This window comes from Gadus macrocephalus, chromosome 4, assembly GCF_031168955.1.
Source record: "Gadus macrocephalus chromosome 4, ASM3116895v1".
NCBI classification, from domain to species: domain Eukaryota; kingdom Metazoa; phylum Chordata; class Actinopteri; order Gadiformes; family Gadidae; genus Gadus; species Gadus macrocephalus.
Genome location: NC_082385.1, coordinates 8898598 through 8915882, shown reverse-complemented (window position 1 = coordinate 8915882; position 17285 = coordinate 8898598). Strand labels below are relative to the sequence as shown.

At 44.4% G+C, this 17285-nt stretch overlaps 1 protein-coding gene across 1 annotated transcript in view; it reads right to left on the bottom strand.

Annotated features, from left to right (window-relative positions):
• Positions 1-276: 276 nt before the first annotated feature.
• pdlim5b (PDZ and LIM domain 5b) overlaps positions 277-17285 on the bottom strand; it is a 42159-nt gene continuing 25150 nt past the window's right edge. The window contains exons 4-13 of the mRNA XM_060049992.1: positions 14730-14757; positions 13867-14366; positions 10427-10584; positions 9939-9966; positions 6295-6464; positions 3172-3358; positions 2684-2864; positions 2136-2256; positions 1539-1654; positions 277-1244 (exon numbers count right to left, since the gene is read on the bottom strand). Of these exons, the coding sequence (XP_059905975.1) occupies positions 1155-1244; positions 1539-1654; positions 2136-2256; positions 2684-2864; positions 3172-3358; positions 6295-6464; positions 9939-9966; positions 10427-10584; positions 13867-14366; positions 14730-14757 (1579 nt within the window). The 3' untranslated portion in view covers positions 277-1154. The remainder of the gene's footprint in view (positions 1245-1538; positions 1655-2135; positions 2257-2683; positions 2865-3171; positions 3359-6294; positions 6465-9938; positions 9967-10426; positions 10585-13866; positions 14367-14729; positions 14758-17285) is intronic.

The following is a 17285-nucleotide window of genomic DNA, read 5'->3' as shown; positions in this document are numbered from 1 at the left end:
GCCCACGCAGCGTAATAAAAGGAGTGACTAGTTTATGTAGTTTTCTTTTCTATGGATTCCATCCGCAAAAAATGTCTTAGAGAGGCACACACATGACTCAATCTTGTGACGTGCGGATTATTATGTGGCATTACCCTCACACCCTAACTACATTGGAGCTGAGTCGATGCTTGTATTGGCAGGTCCCCATGCAAGACACACCAGACTTAACAAGTCTGCTATAAGCTAATGAGTTGCATACATTCAGATGGGTGTGTTATTGTAATGATACACCAATTAATTTAAATTTGTTTTTATTTGATGTAAGCACAGGGAGAGGAGCAAGACATAAACCCACTTAGGTTCTTCAGATAAAAAAAAAAAAATCTAGACAGTAAGGACAATCATGGGGCAGACATTTTGGACGTCATGCATGCAGCAAAACGCTTTTCTGAGATGCTGTATATTTTTCTGTGCACAAATCTTTAAAAACAGTCAATCCCAATATTGCATCTTCTTCTCTACTAAAAGGGCTGACATTTATAGTAAAATAACATTGAGAATGACAGAGACAATGTATTATCAATGGCCATGGAGATTAATGGCCATTGTTAAAATGATATATGCATGTCAATTTATCCCATGAACATTTTAATGATCTACGTAATAACATAAATTAAGAAAAAGATGAAAACTATTTAAACATGACTATACATGACGCATGATTGTCAAGGCATGCCATGGACATTTCTTAAGAACAGCAACACATTGCAAAGGCACGACAGAATATCAGCAACTGATTGGTCTTGTCAATGGAGTAAACTTTGATGTGCAAAAAAATGATAACTCTGAAAACCCCAAAAAATGTTGTTTAGAACAAAAATAAATAGACCTGAATAAAGGCTACACATCTATGAAAAGCCCATTAAAAACTGCACAGGGGAATCAACTTTACTGACAAAAAATTAGCAAGTTCGAGCATGAGTTACAAAATGCAGGTACAATGCTAGAATGAACAACAAACTACCAGACAGCAGAACCCACGACCAAACAAGTGACCCAGCCAGATAATGGTAAGTTGATAAGAATGTGTCTGGACTGTAGAATAACCTCAACAGTGACCCAAACGTGGTATCGACCCCCTGGCCAGAATCCTAATGCTGCTCTCGCACAGGTTAGATCTTGACAGTGTTGGCGTGTTTTTTGCACAACGGCTTGTCCATTTTGGAGAAGAACGCCTGGCCTTCCAGACTGGTGCTGCAGACCTGTGGAGCACACACACACACACGCACACACACATGCACACATGCACACACACACACACACACACACACACACACACACACACACACACACACACACACACACACACACACACACACACACACACACACACACACAAATGCATACAAACACACATATACAGGCACAAACACAAGCACACACATACCCACAAACAAACAGACACAGTTATTAAAATGTGTTGGTAGGCAATTCTACATTATTCGGATATCATTTTGAGATTGACATAACTACCTCTATGTTTACAGGGTACGTACCGTGCACACAAAGCAGGTATCATGCCAAGTGAAGCCCAGGGCATCAAGGAATTTATCCCCAGCCTCAATGGGGAAGTCGCAGCCATGGCAACTGGTCCCAAACAAAGTGTAATAATCTGCAAATTTGAAATAACATTGTTTGGTTTAAAGTAACAGTTTACTGTGTGATTATAATAGGCCTACCATTCGGGCAAAACGACACAAAGAGACATATGTTTGTCTTTCCGTGGCAGGAGACAAGTAAGCCGAAGCGCAACCATGCGATAATGCAACCTCTGACACTTGATGGTTGATAGGAAAACAGCAGTTCTCTAAACAACCGCAGCATGTTCAAACTTTTCTGTGACTCCTCCCGAAAAAATAACCCATTCCGTCAACGATATGGAACAAAGAACATATTCCCTGGAATCATATCCTTTGGAGGAGTACAAAATATAACAGTTGCATGCATTTTTGGGAACTGAAGTCAATGGGGCAGTAGAGCTATGGTGTGTGACTGACTCCCAAGCCGGAAAGGTTGGGGGTTTCGAAACCCTACTGGCCAAAGTCTAGGTCGACATGCCAACACGTCCATGAAAAGACGTCTCGATCCCGTACCTGTCTCACAGTACGGCTGTCCGTCCTCCATGTGGAAGGTGTTGCCTCGGATGGGCTTCTGGCAGGAGACGCACACGAAGCAGTGGACGTGCCAGGTCTGCTTCAGGGCATTCATCACCTCCTACGACAAAACAGAATAGTGAAGGGGGAGATTGCTGCAAGTCTGCATATGCTTGTTAATTTTTGGGGATTATTGGGGATCTGTGTCTCTCTCTCTCTCTCTCTCTCTCTCTCTCTCTCTCTCTCTCTCTCTCTCTCTCTCTCTCTCTCTCCTGCTACTGTATTCTACTCCCTCTCTCTTCCTCCTTTCCTCTCCCCCTCTCTCTCTCTCCCACCCTCTTTTTCTCCCTCTCACACCCCCTCTTTCCCTTTGTCCCTCCATCCCTTCTTCTCCCCCCGCTCGTTTAATAACAGCAGTGAAATATAAAAATCCATTCTATTGACTTACACAGACCCAACTTCCTCGCCTCTTCAGACCCCCCTAAACATGTGTGCGGGGCCTTCTATACTGACTGTGTGTGTGTGTGTGCCCCCGTCCTCTTCCTCACCCCTAGGATCTTGTGCTGGCAGCTTTTGCAGGTGGGGGCCAGGTACTGCTCGTAGCAGTGCACGCAGAACACCTGTCCGCGCTCCTCCACGAAGCCACAGTCCACCAGGGAGCCGTGGCAGTGGGAGCAGTTGAACTCCTCGGGGTGCCAGGACATGCCCATGGCCACCAGGAAGGGGCCCCTGTGGGGGGGGGGGGGGGGGGGGGGGGGGGCGGAGGACCACAGAAAAGTTACGTTTTCTTTACGTTTTGTTTTTTAAAAGCCGCAAAGTTCATGCAGGCTTAATTATAAAGCCGTGAATTAGGCATTCAACTATCATACACCGGCTTAAAAAGTTGTGTTCTTTATGTTCAATGAAGTGAGATCAAACATGAATTTGGAACAACAAACCAATACCCAAACTAATGGACTTGAGCGCGGATGTTGAAACGTGTGATGATGACACGTCCGTTCCTATTGTCCTACAGAACGCCGCCGCCCTTCTCTACCTGATGACGGTGTTGCACTTGTTGCACATGGGGGTGCGGGTGCCGGCGGGGATGTGCTCGGCCCTCTGCACCAGGGAGTCCAGGTCCTGGGGGTGGGGCTGGGGGGTGGGCCGCTGCGGACCCTGGGGGGCCGTCTCCGTGACCTTGCCAAACGAGGGCGCCGGGCGGGCTAGGCCTTTAGGAAAACCTGGAGGGGGGGGGGGGGGGGGGGGAGAAGGTGGTCGTGTTATATATGGGAGGATATGAAGAATAATCATCGCGATATATAATTGTTATTTTTCATTTTATACATTTGATAAGCATTGTGAGAAGAAGTAGTATTGATACTAGTCGTAACAGTAGGAGCAGTATTCGTGGTAGTAGATTTAGTGGCCGTAGTAGTTAGTTGGGTGGGACTGTAGCTACTTTCACCAATCACTGTGTACAGGTGTTTCAGAACTAAGGGAACCTTGTTAAGAAGCCTGATCGTAGAACGCCAAACCTTGTATAGAAGCCTGAATCAGCAAGTGTTCTAACTTAACCTTGTTAAGAAGCCTTAATAAGCAGGTGTTCTAGAACTAACTTAACCTCGTTAAGAAGCCTGAATCATCCAGAGTTCTAGAACTAAGACTTATTCAGCAGGAGTTCTAACTTAACCTTGGTAAGAAGCCTTAATCAGCAGGTGTTCAAACTTAACCTTGGTAAGAGGCCTTAATCAGCAGGTGTTCAAACTTAACCTTGGTAAGAGGCCTTAATCAGCAGGTGTTTAAACGTAACCTCATTAAGAAGCCTTAATCGGCAGGTGTTCTTTCTCAAGCTCGTTAAAGGTTGGGTATGGGATTTGCGAAACGCCATCAGATTTTGAAAACACACAACTCAAATGGTCCTACCCCCTCTCCTTCAACGCTGACTCCGGCCATTCCAAGTACATGGACGCGCAATCATGCACGAGCGAACAAATGCGCGAGAGCGAGCCATTAGCTAGTTAGCTAGCTCCAGTAGCTACCGCAGGAAAACAACAAACAGAAGCTTGCTCTGGGTCACGAGCTTTGAGTACGTGCACGAAGGGGTCACGCGCGGGGAGCGGGGGAGGGGGAGTGCAGTACGACCGTTTGATTGACGTACTTACTGTCCAATGCCGCTCGGTGGGTCTGGAAATCATTGGCTGGAATTTTTCGAGCCCTGCCCGTTCCACGGATGATTGACTTGTTTAAATTTCATGTCAGTACTTCTAACTCAGTGGCTGTAAGTGGGTTATGATAAGGATTTTAAGTAATTTGGCAAAAATGGCCAAAAAAGAGAATTCCATACCCAACGTTTAAATAGCCTGAATCAGCAGCTGTTCTAGAACTAAATCAACCTGATTAAGAAGCCTTAAGATCAGAAGGGATTCTAAAACTAACTCAACCTTGTTAAGAAGCCTGGATCATCTGGCCGGTCAGCACCACACTGCTCACAAAACAGATGACGCTCTGTTTTTTCTACACCGGGGAAACATTCCCAAATTCCCAAAGCTAGTGGATGGGACACCTGGGAAAATACCAGCCCCTTCCCACCCCCGTGCTCGTCTCCCCCGCTAGCTCCTCTCAAAACACTCGTTATCTGGTCCTGAAGACACTGTGAGGCGGGGCCGGCCTCCACTAAAGGGAGTAGTTGTTGTTGTTGAATCCATTGAGAGACAGAGGTGCCATTGAGAGACAGCCAGGTGAAGCATATCAAAGCTGGAGTGAGGTGGAGAAGGGGGGGGGGGAGAGGCTTCTCTTGGTGTGTGCTCGCGATAGACGCCAAACGCACCGAGTAAACATGACCGGAGACTCACACTGGGATGGGATGGCCAGGGAGAGCAAGGGATTGACTGGAGGAGTGATAGACTATGTGGAACAGTGTGAGTTTGTAAGTGTGGATGAGATGAGATGAGAGAAAGTAACAGAAGAAAGTTACTATTTTTTAAGAGCCTGTCTGTCTTCCCATCTGAAAAAAATAGTGATAGACTAGACCGGATGTGCATCGTTGAGTCTATACGCCTCTGTGTAACCCTATAGAGTAGAGGAAATAGGGCACCCAACCAACCACTGTCTGTGTCAGAGAGGATTTAACCTAGTAAATGGGGAATGGACTGCATTTATGAAGTGCTTTGCTAACCAGTGGCGACACTAGGCAGAAAGTTTAAATCTAGAACTCTAGCTTTCTCAGACATGAAGACAGGGTTAACCTAATACGACTCCAGATATTATTGATACCATGAACACACAAGTATGTTTTTAAAGCCAGGGAAACATAAAATAAACATTTAAGATATAATTATTTTGAACTTATTGATCATACATTATATATGATCTATTTGCTACTTTGTTTCAAATCGAATTGACCATGGTATGAAAAAAAACCACAATCTGATGATCTGATTATCCCTTATTACATTGCAGACCTCGTCATCCAAAATGGTTTAGACGTTATACGTAGTCTACAATAAAGAAAAAGATACAAAGCTATTCTTCAAGGTTTTAAAAAGAGTTACGCTGCCACCTAGTGGTTCATTAAGCAACTACATACAAATCCTCAAAACTGACTGATGATAAAAAAAGGACACGTGCATGGCTGTTGTAACTAACTCAGATACCAATGCTGCAGTAGCATTATGATACAGAAAAGCAGGTTACGACCTTCTCCTTTCAATGTACGATCGGAAATATATTTATACTTAATCTATGTCAAAGTCATTTAGAGGATGTCAGGCTTATCTCCCAGAGCTTCGCCGGAACCCCTATTTAGCTGAGTAGAGCCCGCGTCGTTTTATTGGTTGGTTCTTATATCAGGCCAGTGGAAAGGTACCTGTACCTACGCTTGTTTATTACCCCAGTTTCAAGTAAAAAAAAGTCTAATGATTTTTCTCTTTTCTGTGACTTTGGCTGTGTCCCAATTGTGAGGAGGCTTCAAAAATAGTCGGCAAATACGCAGGTCATATTTTAAATACACACATGAAAGGCAAGGCATTTTTACAATATACTTATAAGCATAATTATTATTTGTCTAACAGCCAAGTTTATTCGACCGATGTCATGGGCTTTATATAGGGAAGCCTCCTCAGAATGGAGACCCAGGCTTCTTGATGACCAGGGGCTTGAGGGGGCCCAGTTACCGTACCTGACGCTGAGCCAGGCTGGCCGGTGGGCTTCCCTTGGGGAGGGGGGCCGTTGAACCTGGGCGGAGGGACCCCCGTCCCGTTTCCATTCCTGGGGGAGCCGGCGGTCTTGGAGAAGGTTTTGGTGGCCGGGGAGGTGTAGGCCCGGGGCGTGGCGTCTTCGATGACCTCTCTACACACACACACACACACACACACACACACACACACACACACACACACACACACACACACACACACACACACACACACACACACACACACACACACACACACACACACACACACACACACACACACACACACACACAAACACACAAACTCTTTCATATAGTAGGCCTACAGCATTGGCTGATCAATCAATCAGAAATACACACAAGAGCTGTGCTTGTGAAGACCTTCAAGACAAGGCGTGTTTTCTGCGGCTCTGTGGAGATTAACACTCAGGTCTCCATGGTTACCCCCCTGAGAAGAGATCTCTATTGATTTAACAGCTCAGAGAAATTAGTGCACAGATGTGCTCGACAGTTTGCTCCGAGTAATTTGATTAGACAAGGGGCATTCCATGAGTGCTGCTATAGAGTATAACAACAATGGGTCTTTAAAGTGTTCCACATGTTTCACAGGTGTGCACTGCAGGTGTTTCCCATTACCGCCCATTACGTTTTTTAAGCGACGGTCGGAGGCGACAATGGCATCACACATGCCACCAAAGCGACTGTCAACAGACTCAGATAGATACAGATAATAATGTACATGATACTAATTAGCCGGCCTGCGTTAAACTGTAGACCACACACACCGTTGTCTTAAAGCAATATCACACTCGAAGTGTTGCAATGCTGCATATGAGCCCTGGCACGGGGATCTGCGGCACTTGGCCTACAGCCTCATGGGCTACCTAAGACCAAGTAACAGCCATGTTACATTCAGTACAACAGCACTCCCTCTTGTGTAATGCTGCTCCAATAACCTGCCCTGGTTCAGACGTCACATGGGCTCATCGACATAATCTGTACAAACAGGGACAGATTTTCTTAAAGTCTGAAATTGCAAGTGACCTTTTTATGTGTTTGCCAACTCAGTTTGTCATTTGAGTTGTATGTCAGATTGTATCATGTGTGACAAATGTCAAATAAAAGTAAAGGACAGCTGGTTGGACCAATCACATCTCAAGATGGCCGGTGCCACCCCATTGGCTAGGCCCTTGAGTAAGGCCATGGCAAAACGTTGATTTTCCTCATTAAGACACACAGCCTTCCACGATAATGGACTGACTAGGGGCTCTGCGACGATAGGCGATATCCATTACATTTAATTAGCAGGAAGCTCATTGACACACTGAAGTAATCAGGCCAATCATGGTCTGCTTTGATTGAATCAGAAACGGTTTCTGATGAAAACCACAGTCAGATGAATCCAATTAGTCCATTCAGGGCTGGCTACTCTCCCGGGAGCTGTCAACCAAGGAAGATAGCGATAACAATAAGGAACAAAATACCGCACAGCCAAATGTAACAGAGGCTGTTAAGGCTTCCTTTTTAAATAAAGGTTACATAAGATACAGCAAAATGAGACTGTGTACTTACCGATCTATTATTTAAGAAAACACATTTGGAAAATAAGCTTCCCGAAATTTGATTTGTTTCGTAAAATAGAAATTTCAGCAATTGTTGAAACGCAGGCCAACAATGGGCTGTTGTGTGTGAAATCACTCCATTCAACAGATGTGGGACATAGCAGTGATATAACACTAGCTTTTTTGGGTTCTCTGTTCCTAAAAAAACAATTGTTAGACCAAGTTACTGTCAGGGCTTGGGCTGAGCCCTGCTGCCTACATTACCAGAAATCTGATCAAATCCTATAGGGGAAACACCATTTTTGATCGAAGTAGATAAATCCAAAACCGTTTCCCTGCTTTCCTGCCCGACTTACTTACCTTGAAAATAAAGAGCAATTTGATCTGATCTAAAACCAACAATATCCAAAACCAACAATATCCAAATCCAACAATATGTTCACCATCGCAGTGGAGGAATAATAGTATATATATGATATTCTTATTCGTATTCTAACATTACTACAATCTATCTGCTACAGCACCAGTGAACGCTGCAATAAATCCCATTAAGTGGAAAAAAAAAAAATTTAAATATCAAATGTTTTATGACTAGATTTTTAACACGATTGTAAAAATGTCTACATCAAAGTGGCTTGATAGAGCTAAAGTTATCTTTAAGGAACGTAAACCACTCATACAATCCCATTGCAAAACCCACTCAAAAAGCCATATTGTTTAAATGGCATATCTCCCAGAAATGGAAAGACAGAAAGAACGATAGGAAAAAAGTGAAAAGAGAAGAAATAAGGAAACGTTTTAGACCAGCTGCAGGAAGAGGTTTTTATTGAGGTATGATAACAGAACGGTTAAAATATGCAATGGTTAGTGCAGAGAATAGATGAGAAGCAAACTTAAAACAGCTAGGTACATAGTATTTAAAGTGGAAAGAGAATACAGATAGTACATAGAAAGAAAAGAGTAAAGTGTAAAGTGGGATATGTATACCACTGTACAGCAAAGTAAGAGTACATGCCTGTATATATATACCGGTATATATATATATATATATAAATATATATACATATATGTATAGCGATTTATATATATATATATATTAAGTTTATCACGCAGAAATATCTGGCTTTGGTTTGTGTAGTTCTTATTAGATACCATATTATCTAATACAGGTTTCTATGTGTATAATCAATCATTTTAAAACATCACGCTTAGTAATACATGGCTGAAAATAAATAAGTGGAACTTGAAACATGAAACTGCAACATATTCTACTACACATTTAGCACCCGAGCTGAAACCCCATGGTGCCAGTCTCTAAGCTTGTTGTACTTGTGACCTATGACCTCTGCATCCAACTTGGAAAGCCTGATTCGCCCGGCAACAAGTGATGAATGAAGGAAAGGGAAAAATGAAAATAATTCATAGAGAAAGTTTTTAAATAACAAAGATGTGAAAAGAGAAACGCAGGGGTTAACAGCAACAGAAACACCAGGAAAGTCCCTACAAAGCTACATTTGAAGTATAAAATTTGGAATGAATGGTAATATGAACTTCATATGATAATGACTATAATATGCTACTGAGCGGTATTTCATTATGGTGAAGGAAATAAATCTAAAGCTACTGTAATTGGTCTAATCGGCATCACTACAAAAATACCATCAATCCTACTCTTTGATTGGTGCTCGTATGAAGGGAAAACTGTTATTATGAATTAGGCTGACCCATTACAGAGAACTGTGTGTGTGTGTGTGTGTGTGTGTGTGTGTGTGTGTGTGTGTGTGTGTGTGTGTGTGTGTGTGTGTGTGTGTGTGTGTGTGTGTGTGTGTGTGTGTGTGTGTGTGTGTGTGTGTGTGTGTGTGTGTGTGTGGTTACAGCTGGCTTCTACAGCTACCATTCAGATGTGAGCCACTTAAGAGTTTGCAAATGAGACTTCCTCTGAACATGAGTTCCTCCAGAGTAAACCCTGGTACTCTTCAGGTGTTGTTAGGCATATATTGTATATACTGCACATGTACAATTTAATCTGAAACTCTCACTTACACCAACATTTGACTGATTACTTACTTTTTTCCACTGTTTTGTGGGACTTCATCTGCAGGAACAAGAAAAAAGGAACAACATTCAGATATAAAGCAACAAATTAACATATGATCTGTACATCACATCATATGACATTGAAAATAACATCGCTAGATAACAAAGCTAGGGAAGGTCATTTGTTTCCGAAGCATTTTCTGTCTTATTTGTCCTATTTGTTGTTTTGAGTTAGTAGTTGAAGCTGATTGCTGGCTGCATCCTGACAGCAATCAATAAATTAAATGCTCTGGTCGAGACAAATAAATGAATCATGGTTGGCTGAATATAAAATAAATAAACCAACCTTAAATAAACTGATCTCTAAAACAGTAATGATGTTGAAAGATGATACTAATATCGAAAAAGATAAATACATAATGTTAGAAAAACACAAATGCATACAAAACCAATACATACAGATATTAAAACATTCTCCTGCCTCATTGCATGTACATATGTTCTATACGATTACCCACCGTTCTCAGTCCCGGTCAGCTGGGCCAGCATGCGGAAAGACCTGGACTGGGACGTCCCGGACCTGGGGTGCCAGTCCTCGGTGTCCTCGATCAGACGCTTCTTGCTGTCACTCAGGGCCAGGCCATGGGTCATCACCTCGGGCTGGACCTCAGCTCTCCTGCACGGCCCAAACAAAGGATAATGAGTAAGTACAGCTGTACACAGGCAGTGTTGCCAGATTGGGCCCGCCCAATCTCCGTTGCCAGATTGGTCGGGAAATCTGACCCAATCTGGCAACACAGTTTAAAGACAATGGATCACGAGGAAGACGGGAACCATGTCCACATTTTAAATTATAAAACAAGACAAAGGGTCTATTTCGATTGAACTTAAATGACACAAAGGACAGCCAGTGGGTTAGTCAAGTGCAAACACACGCCAAATAAAGTGCTCTTTGTTCAACGAGGAAGTGAAAACGTTTAATTATTTTTGGTGAATTCGTTTTTTTTGGGGGGGACAGGGATTTAGATTTAGTTTTCTGCGGAACATAGTTTTGGGGTTTTACCTCCTGGGTGTAGTCGTTGGTGGGTTTCTATGGAAGGACATTCACAGCACAGAATGGAAAGCAGTTAAAGGTGGCGTAGGAACCAAAACCCCAAATTAGCCCCCAAAAAGTGGGGTTGCGTTGAGGTTGCTGTAAAGGTCACATGGATGGAAGGTATGACAACAGCTCTAAGCTATACTTACTTAGAGCTTGTATGAGGCTCGCTATTAGGAAGAAGAAAAACACCAACAGACTAGTCAGCTACAGTATCAGAGAACCGAGTAAAACTGCTTCAAACTGCGTTTTCATTTCCTGTTTGGCTGGGTTAAAGTATCCTGAATTATTTCCTTAAAAGGATATAAATGATTGTGAAAAGTTAAAATGGTGGAGAGGGGAATAAGTGATAAGTTAAGATTATTTTGAAAGCAACATATCTTATATTTGGCCACAAGGTGGAGGTAAAGAGCTAGAGAGAGCTCTGTAATGTTCGGGGTTAGGGTTGGGGTAAGGGTTATCATTAATACTACGACGTTTAAAATATACATTACCTTTTCTTTTTATTGATTAGTCATTTTGAAGCACCTCAATAGTATTATTAAGTTTATTAAATCAAATTAATTATCAAATTTCAGAGCCACTCATTTTTCAGTGTGTGTGTGTGTGTGTGTGTGAGGAAACAGTTGATGCTTTGAGGGGTGATCCAATACACACGCCACCTTGCTAAGACAAAGTGAAGACAAAGTGGATCATTCGCATGGACTTATAAGAGCTTAGCGTCAGCCGCAGCAACACACTGAGAAGATAGATGGAGATCTGCCAGGGACTTTTCCAGCTCAGTCAACTGTGCCTGAGGAGCTTACAGCCCTATTATAGGTGACTATATCCTACTCACCACTGACTTACAACTACGGGGGGTAGTTTCCGGTGACAGCATGAGCGTTTGTAGCGTGAGCTAAACACAACTGTAGCGGGAATCCAGATTATTTACAGGACTTCAAAGTGTGCCCTTGAATCTAAAACAAGCATATAACTCAACCATTAGGAGTGGGCAATTTGTGAGTGAGTGTAAGAAAACCCATGCCACGCAACGATTCACCAGTAAGCAGATGTCAATCACGAATACTAACTTGGCTGCTGTATTCACTTCCCCCTGGAGACAGAGAAAAGGTACATGGAGGTTCATGAGAGAGAGAGAGAGAGAGAGAGAGAGAGAGAGAGAGAGAGAGAGAGAGAGAGAGCGAGAGAGAGAGAGAGAGAGAGAGAGAGAGAGAGAGAGAACTGGGCAGAACAGGGTTTAAAAGCATCATAATGATTTCATTAAAACGGTAGTAAAACAACAATTCAAAAACTGTTTCTTCATCCGAAAATAGCCCTTCTGAGAGCATGCGCTGATATGAACCAGAAGTGCCTCCAACACAAAAAAAACGCACTCAAACACACAAAATCGTGCAGCAAAACGTGCCTCGACCTCCCTTTGGTAGCACTGCGTGTTGGCGGCCCCCCACAGGGGTGCAACTCACAATGAACACCAGGCGATTCTTCATGACACTGCACCTCTCCACCCCCCGGGCTCTCTTTAACGACACCACCCCCTTCATCATCATCATCGTGGTCGTCAGCGCCCTTCACCACGCCCGCTTTCCAGCGAACTCATCTGAACCCGTTGATGGTGGCCGTGATAGCGGTAAGTGTTTACAGACGGGGGGAGAGCAGCCGTGTACCTCGCGTTCCCCTCTCTCTCCGTCTCATCAACCCCGTGGGACATAAAGGATTATTTCCCTTTGTAATCATGGAATGCCTTCTTTAGTTGTTGACAACGTATCCGAGCACTCGACAAATATGGAGACGAGTGCGGCGGGTCTTTGTGAGGTGATTTGTCAGACATTTGTTAAATTACAATGAAGGCTCTCCTTCTTTGCTGCGATTTTTCCTTGAGGTGATTTCTAAAGTGGGTAGCACTTAGGGAATTGACTCTCTACTGAGTTCAGCGTTGATAAAGCAATGTTCCTAAATGAATATACATTATTATTATTATTATTATTATTAATAAGATATTGAGAAAATGGTTTATTGACGGTTTACAAAAGTCTTTCATGATGTTTCCTAAATGGTATAATGCTGCAAGTAATGATGAGTTCAGGTTGTCACAAAGCATTAGTTAAGTATTTTCTGGGAGTTAATTCAAGGTGAGGTCTATATATGCCTAACTCCTTAAAACTATGTATTACTTGGTACTGCTGCAATGGTACTTTACCTACTTGACCTAATCATGAATTGCAGAATTATTTGGAATTCTAGGAATTCATTATTTACCACAGCTTAATCAACGCTGCAAAGGTGCATTTGTTCTAGCGTGCCAGCCAAAGAATCGACCAAGCGACCAAAACCAGAAGTCAAACCGTAGCAAACCAAACCAAATGTCCCAGCCGGCCGCTCTAAATTTAGCCTTGTTCCTGTTTCCACCAAAAGCCTTCCAGCTCCCAGCGGTTAATTAGAAGCAGGTGACAGGACACTGGTGCCTTACAGGCAGACACGCAGAATACCCCTGGTTTGGCATGGCCTTCTACAAACTGTACTGGTCCCACATGGTGCGCGGTAGCAACAGCTAGCCGCTCGCCCCCGCTGTTGTTACTTGCAGCTCGGCCGTAGCACGGCGGGCGAAAAAAAGAAAGAAAAAAGGGGACGTCTCTTCTACCCTGTAATTCATCAGCGTGTAATGCGATGGTTTATGGGATGTGTCCTGGGTTCGTTCTTCAAGTGACAGGAGATCTGCCGGGGTTTTGTTGGTTTCTGAGAGCATGGACGAACGAGGGGATGGTAGGGAGGCGAGGCGAGGGGCGGGGGGGATGGGGGTGGGGGTGGATTCGGGGGGGGGGGGGGGGGGGGTTGTTATGCCACAGCAGGAGGAGCACTTACCCGTTGGACTGCTGCTCCGGCAGGCCGCGCCTCTGCCCCATCACCACCTCGGTGGCGTTGACGTTGGAGTACAGGTTGATGGGCGTGTTGTAGACGGACGGCTGCGGCACGTCGGGGTGGGGGGCCGGGGCGGGGGCCGGGGCCGGCGGCACGCGCGGCGGGAACGAGGCGTTGGGCGACCGAGCGGAGGGGGGTCGGGCGAACGCGGAGGGGGAGGAGCCTCCGGAGCCGGGCCGGGCGGCCGTGGCGGTGGGGGGAGGGGCCAGGCCGGAGGACCTGAGGGGGAACGGGGGCTGTGGCGACAGCGAGGGTCCCGCCGGCGTGAAGGCGGAGGAGGCGGAGGGGATGGAGGCCACCACCGGGGGGGCCGCGCCGCTGCCAAAGGGGCGGGCCGTCTTGTTGTAGGCGGCGTTGGCGGGCTGGGGGGACGGCCGGGTGATGGGGCCGGAGGAGGCCGGGGGGGGGATGGGAACGGGCTTAATGATTTCCTGAGTCTCGCCCTGGGAAGGGAAAACAATAGGCGGACACAACAACGCCGACATGCAGTGGGGTGAAAAACAACACGCAAGCCGTGTGAACGCGTCATGGGTGGGGTTAGCCGGGATCAAGCGCTCACACACTCAGCGGGGGGTTTTTTGTTTTCACACCATGCTGTGGTATGAGCCTATAGGACGGGTGGCGATGGGGGTGAAACATGACACACACGTGGAAAGTCAAACTGTGAGCTGACATCCTCTCAGAAGGGCACGGGGACATATTGCTCCGATGAAGTACAATATATACGATTTCAAAACAATGTCGTTTCAAGCGGTATTCCTGGTCGTTATTTGAAATGGGAATACCAAACAGAGAGGGGTTCCTACCTTCGGCACACTGGGAGCACTCGAGGGCCTGTGAACCAAAACAGAAATGTAGTTAAGTTACCACCCGACATGTTTCCAAAATATTTCACATATTGGGATTTGGCTCCGCTTAACAACGAGCCCATTGTCCTACAGGGACAATATGGAAGAGGTATTTTCAACCGTGCAGCCTTTAAAGGAAAAACCGGCATGCTTTGAACAATTCCCTATGCTTTTTAAAGCTAGCATTTCACGTCCTGGATTATCTTCAGGGAGATCCCGAAAAGAAGAGAAGAGACGGCAATACAAAGGAACCTAGGCAGCCAACCAGCCTGCTCTAAGGAGCTCGGCCTCCAATAGAGTCTCTAGAAGTAGTACACATGGTGTATCCTCATCTCTCTCTCTCTCTCTCTCTCTCTCTCTCTCTCTCTCTCTCTCTCTCTCTCCCTCTCTCCCTCCCTCCCCCTCTCCCCCTCTCTCTCTCTCTCTCTCCCTCCCTCTCTCTCTCTCTCCCTCCCTCCCTCCCTCCCTCTCCCCCTCTCTCTCTCTTCCGCAGTGGAGGTGACGGTGAAACAAGGATCATTATGCTCCCTCCATTACCCTACTTGTGTTCCTGCGTCAGCTCTCCCTGAGCCTGGATTATCATCTCACTCAACCGTCCCCTCTGGGACCAACCTCTCTCTCTCTGGGCAGTTCAGAGGGATGAATTTCCCAAAAAGCCGGTGTTTATCCACCGATCCGCAGAAGCTGTTGTAATGTTGATGTTGGACGCAAAAAGAAAGGGACCGTGATCATCTTGGATATGAAACCAGATAGTGAGATAGGAAATGCCATCTCCTGGCCTGCCAGGGCTTGTTACATCTTCTGACTTGCCAGGGATTGTTTATATTACAAAAAAAAAGTCCTATGGAAACCTAGTTTGTGTTTTGGGAATACAATAGCAACTTTGTTTGCGTTAAAAGCCGTTCCTCGTGAAGCTCGAGGAAAATATGTGGCAAAAAATTGCATTAAATCTTGATTATAATCCTTGTATGAATTATATTTCACAAAGAGAACCAGCTTTCTTTGCAAGAAGTTGTTTAACTGCCACCCAAAGTCCTTCTCCGTAGCTGGGACGGAGCTGTGACACTTATATATAATTTCCGCCACTTGGACAAACTCAATTGATAACCACCCCTTTATCTTGGTCCCGCTTCATCCCTCAAAGTACTATGATTACCAGAGAACACTGTGTTTCTAAGCAAATGCTTCAACCAATTCATCATGTTTGCAACGTTAAACGTTAACTCTTGGCATGCTGTATCCTCTTCGGGTCATTGAGGTTGTTTCGTTTTTTCCAGGTTTGCCACTGGTGCCTTTTTCCCATTTATAAATCCTACCTTCCAGCGAAAATAGCATTCGAGGAGTTGAAACTGTCAACCAGACACTCAGCATACGTTCCTACCACTTAAGCTATCCTTCAACGCTGTCCCAATAACCCGTGTCACGCTGCCTTTCAACCGAAACTCTCGCTTTCAACACTACAACACTGTCTATAGTGTTACGTCGGTTCTGAAAGCGTCTGTAAAGTCCTACCTCTTGAATAAATTATAGGATCAGTGCTGGCAATCACTGGTTGTAACAGTTAAAAAAATCATGGGGGAGGTCTCTGCCAAAAAGACTTGTGAGGTATTGTAAAAAAAAAAGAGAAAACTGACAAGAGTTCTTATTGCGCTACTTGAAGTTGGCCCCTGAAGAGTTGAACTTGAATCCAAGGCCTTGAAAAAACAATGCTCCCGCTCTGACTGTCAAACATCATGACGGATGAGTTCCACGCAAACTAGACTGCGTACGCCACACTCAATAAAACACTCACTTTCTTGTTAGCTATTTTATCGTGGCATTTCAAAAACACACATTTATTCGCAATTATATAGATAAATAATTGTTTTAGGGGCTTTAATAACTCTTAAATTGTTCTTGGATCGAATGTTAACGTTAAAGATGCCGATGTGTTTTTCTACGTCTATATCGTTCTATATTTTGACACAGGTTTTAAAGATTAATGATGGTAGCCACAGTGGACATCTAACTATCTATTAAAAAAAGGTCTCCACTTCTGGAGTGCGTGTGTAGGCGTGTCGGCATTTTTCACATTATGAAAAAAAGTTATGCAATGTCCTGACAATGATTGATGCAGCTGCTTGCAACGGTTCGATCCCATAATAGTCGTATAATGTTATCTGAATGTTAAACTCCTTGTATGCACTTCTGGACGGTGGCCAGCCCAAAAGCCCATGATGTCCATTTATATTTCAGAGATGTTGTGGAACATTTATCCAATGTTCCTGGAGAAAATGCATTTTCCATCCTAGCATTCCTCTTTTGGCACAAATAATGAGTTTGTGTTGTTCTGTTGGGGGGAAACACAAGAGTGATTTTAAAACAAAAACTTTTGTTCATGGAAATACGATATCGAAAAATGCAGAATCACTTTTAATGTGAACCTTCTTTTTTGGAAAATGTTTTGACTTAGATACACTGCTGTTCCTCTTTCTTCCCCTCTTCCTATTCACAGATCCATGTCTTGTACAGAAA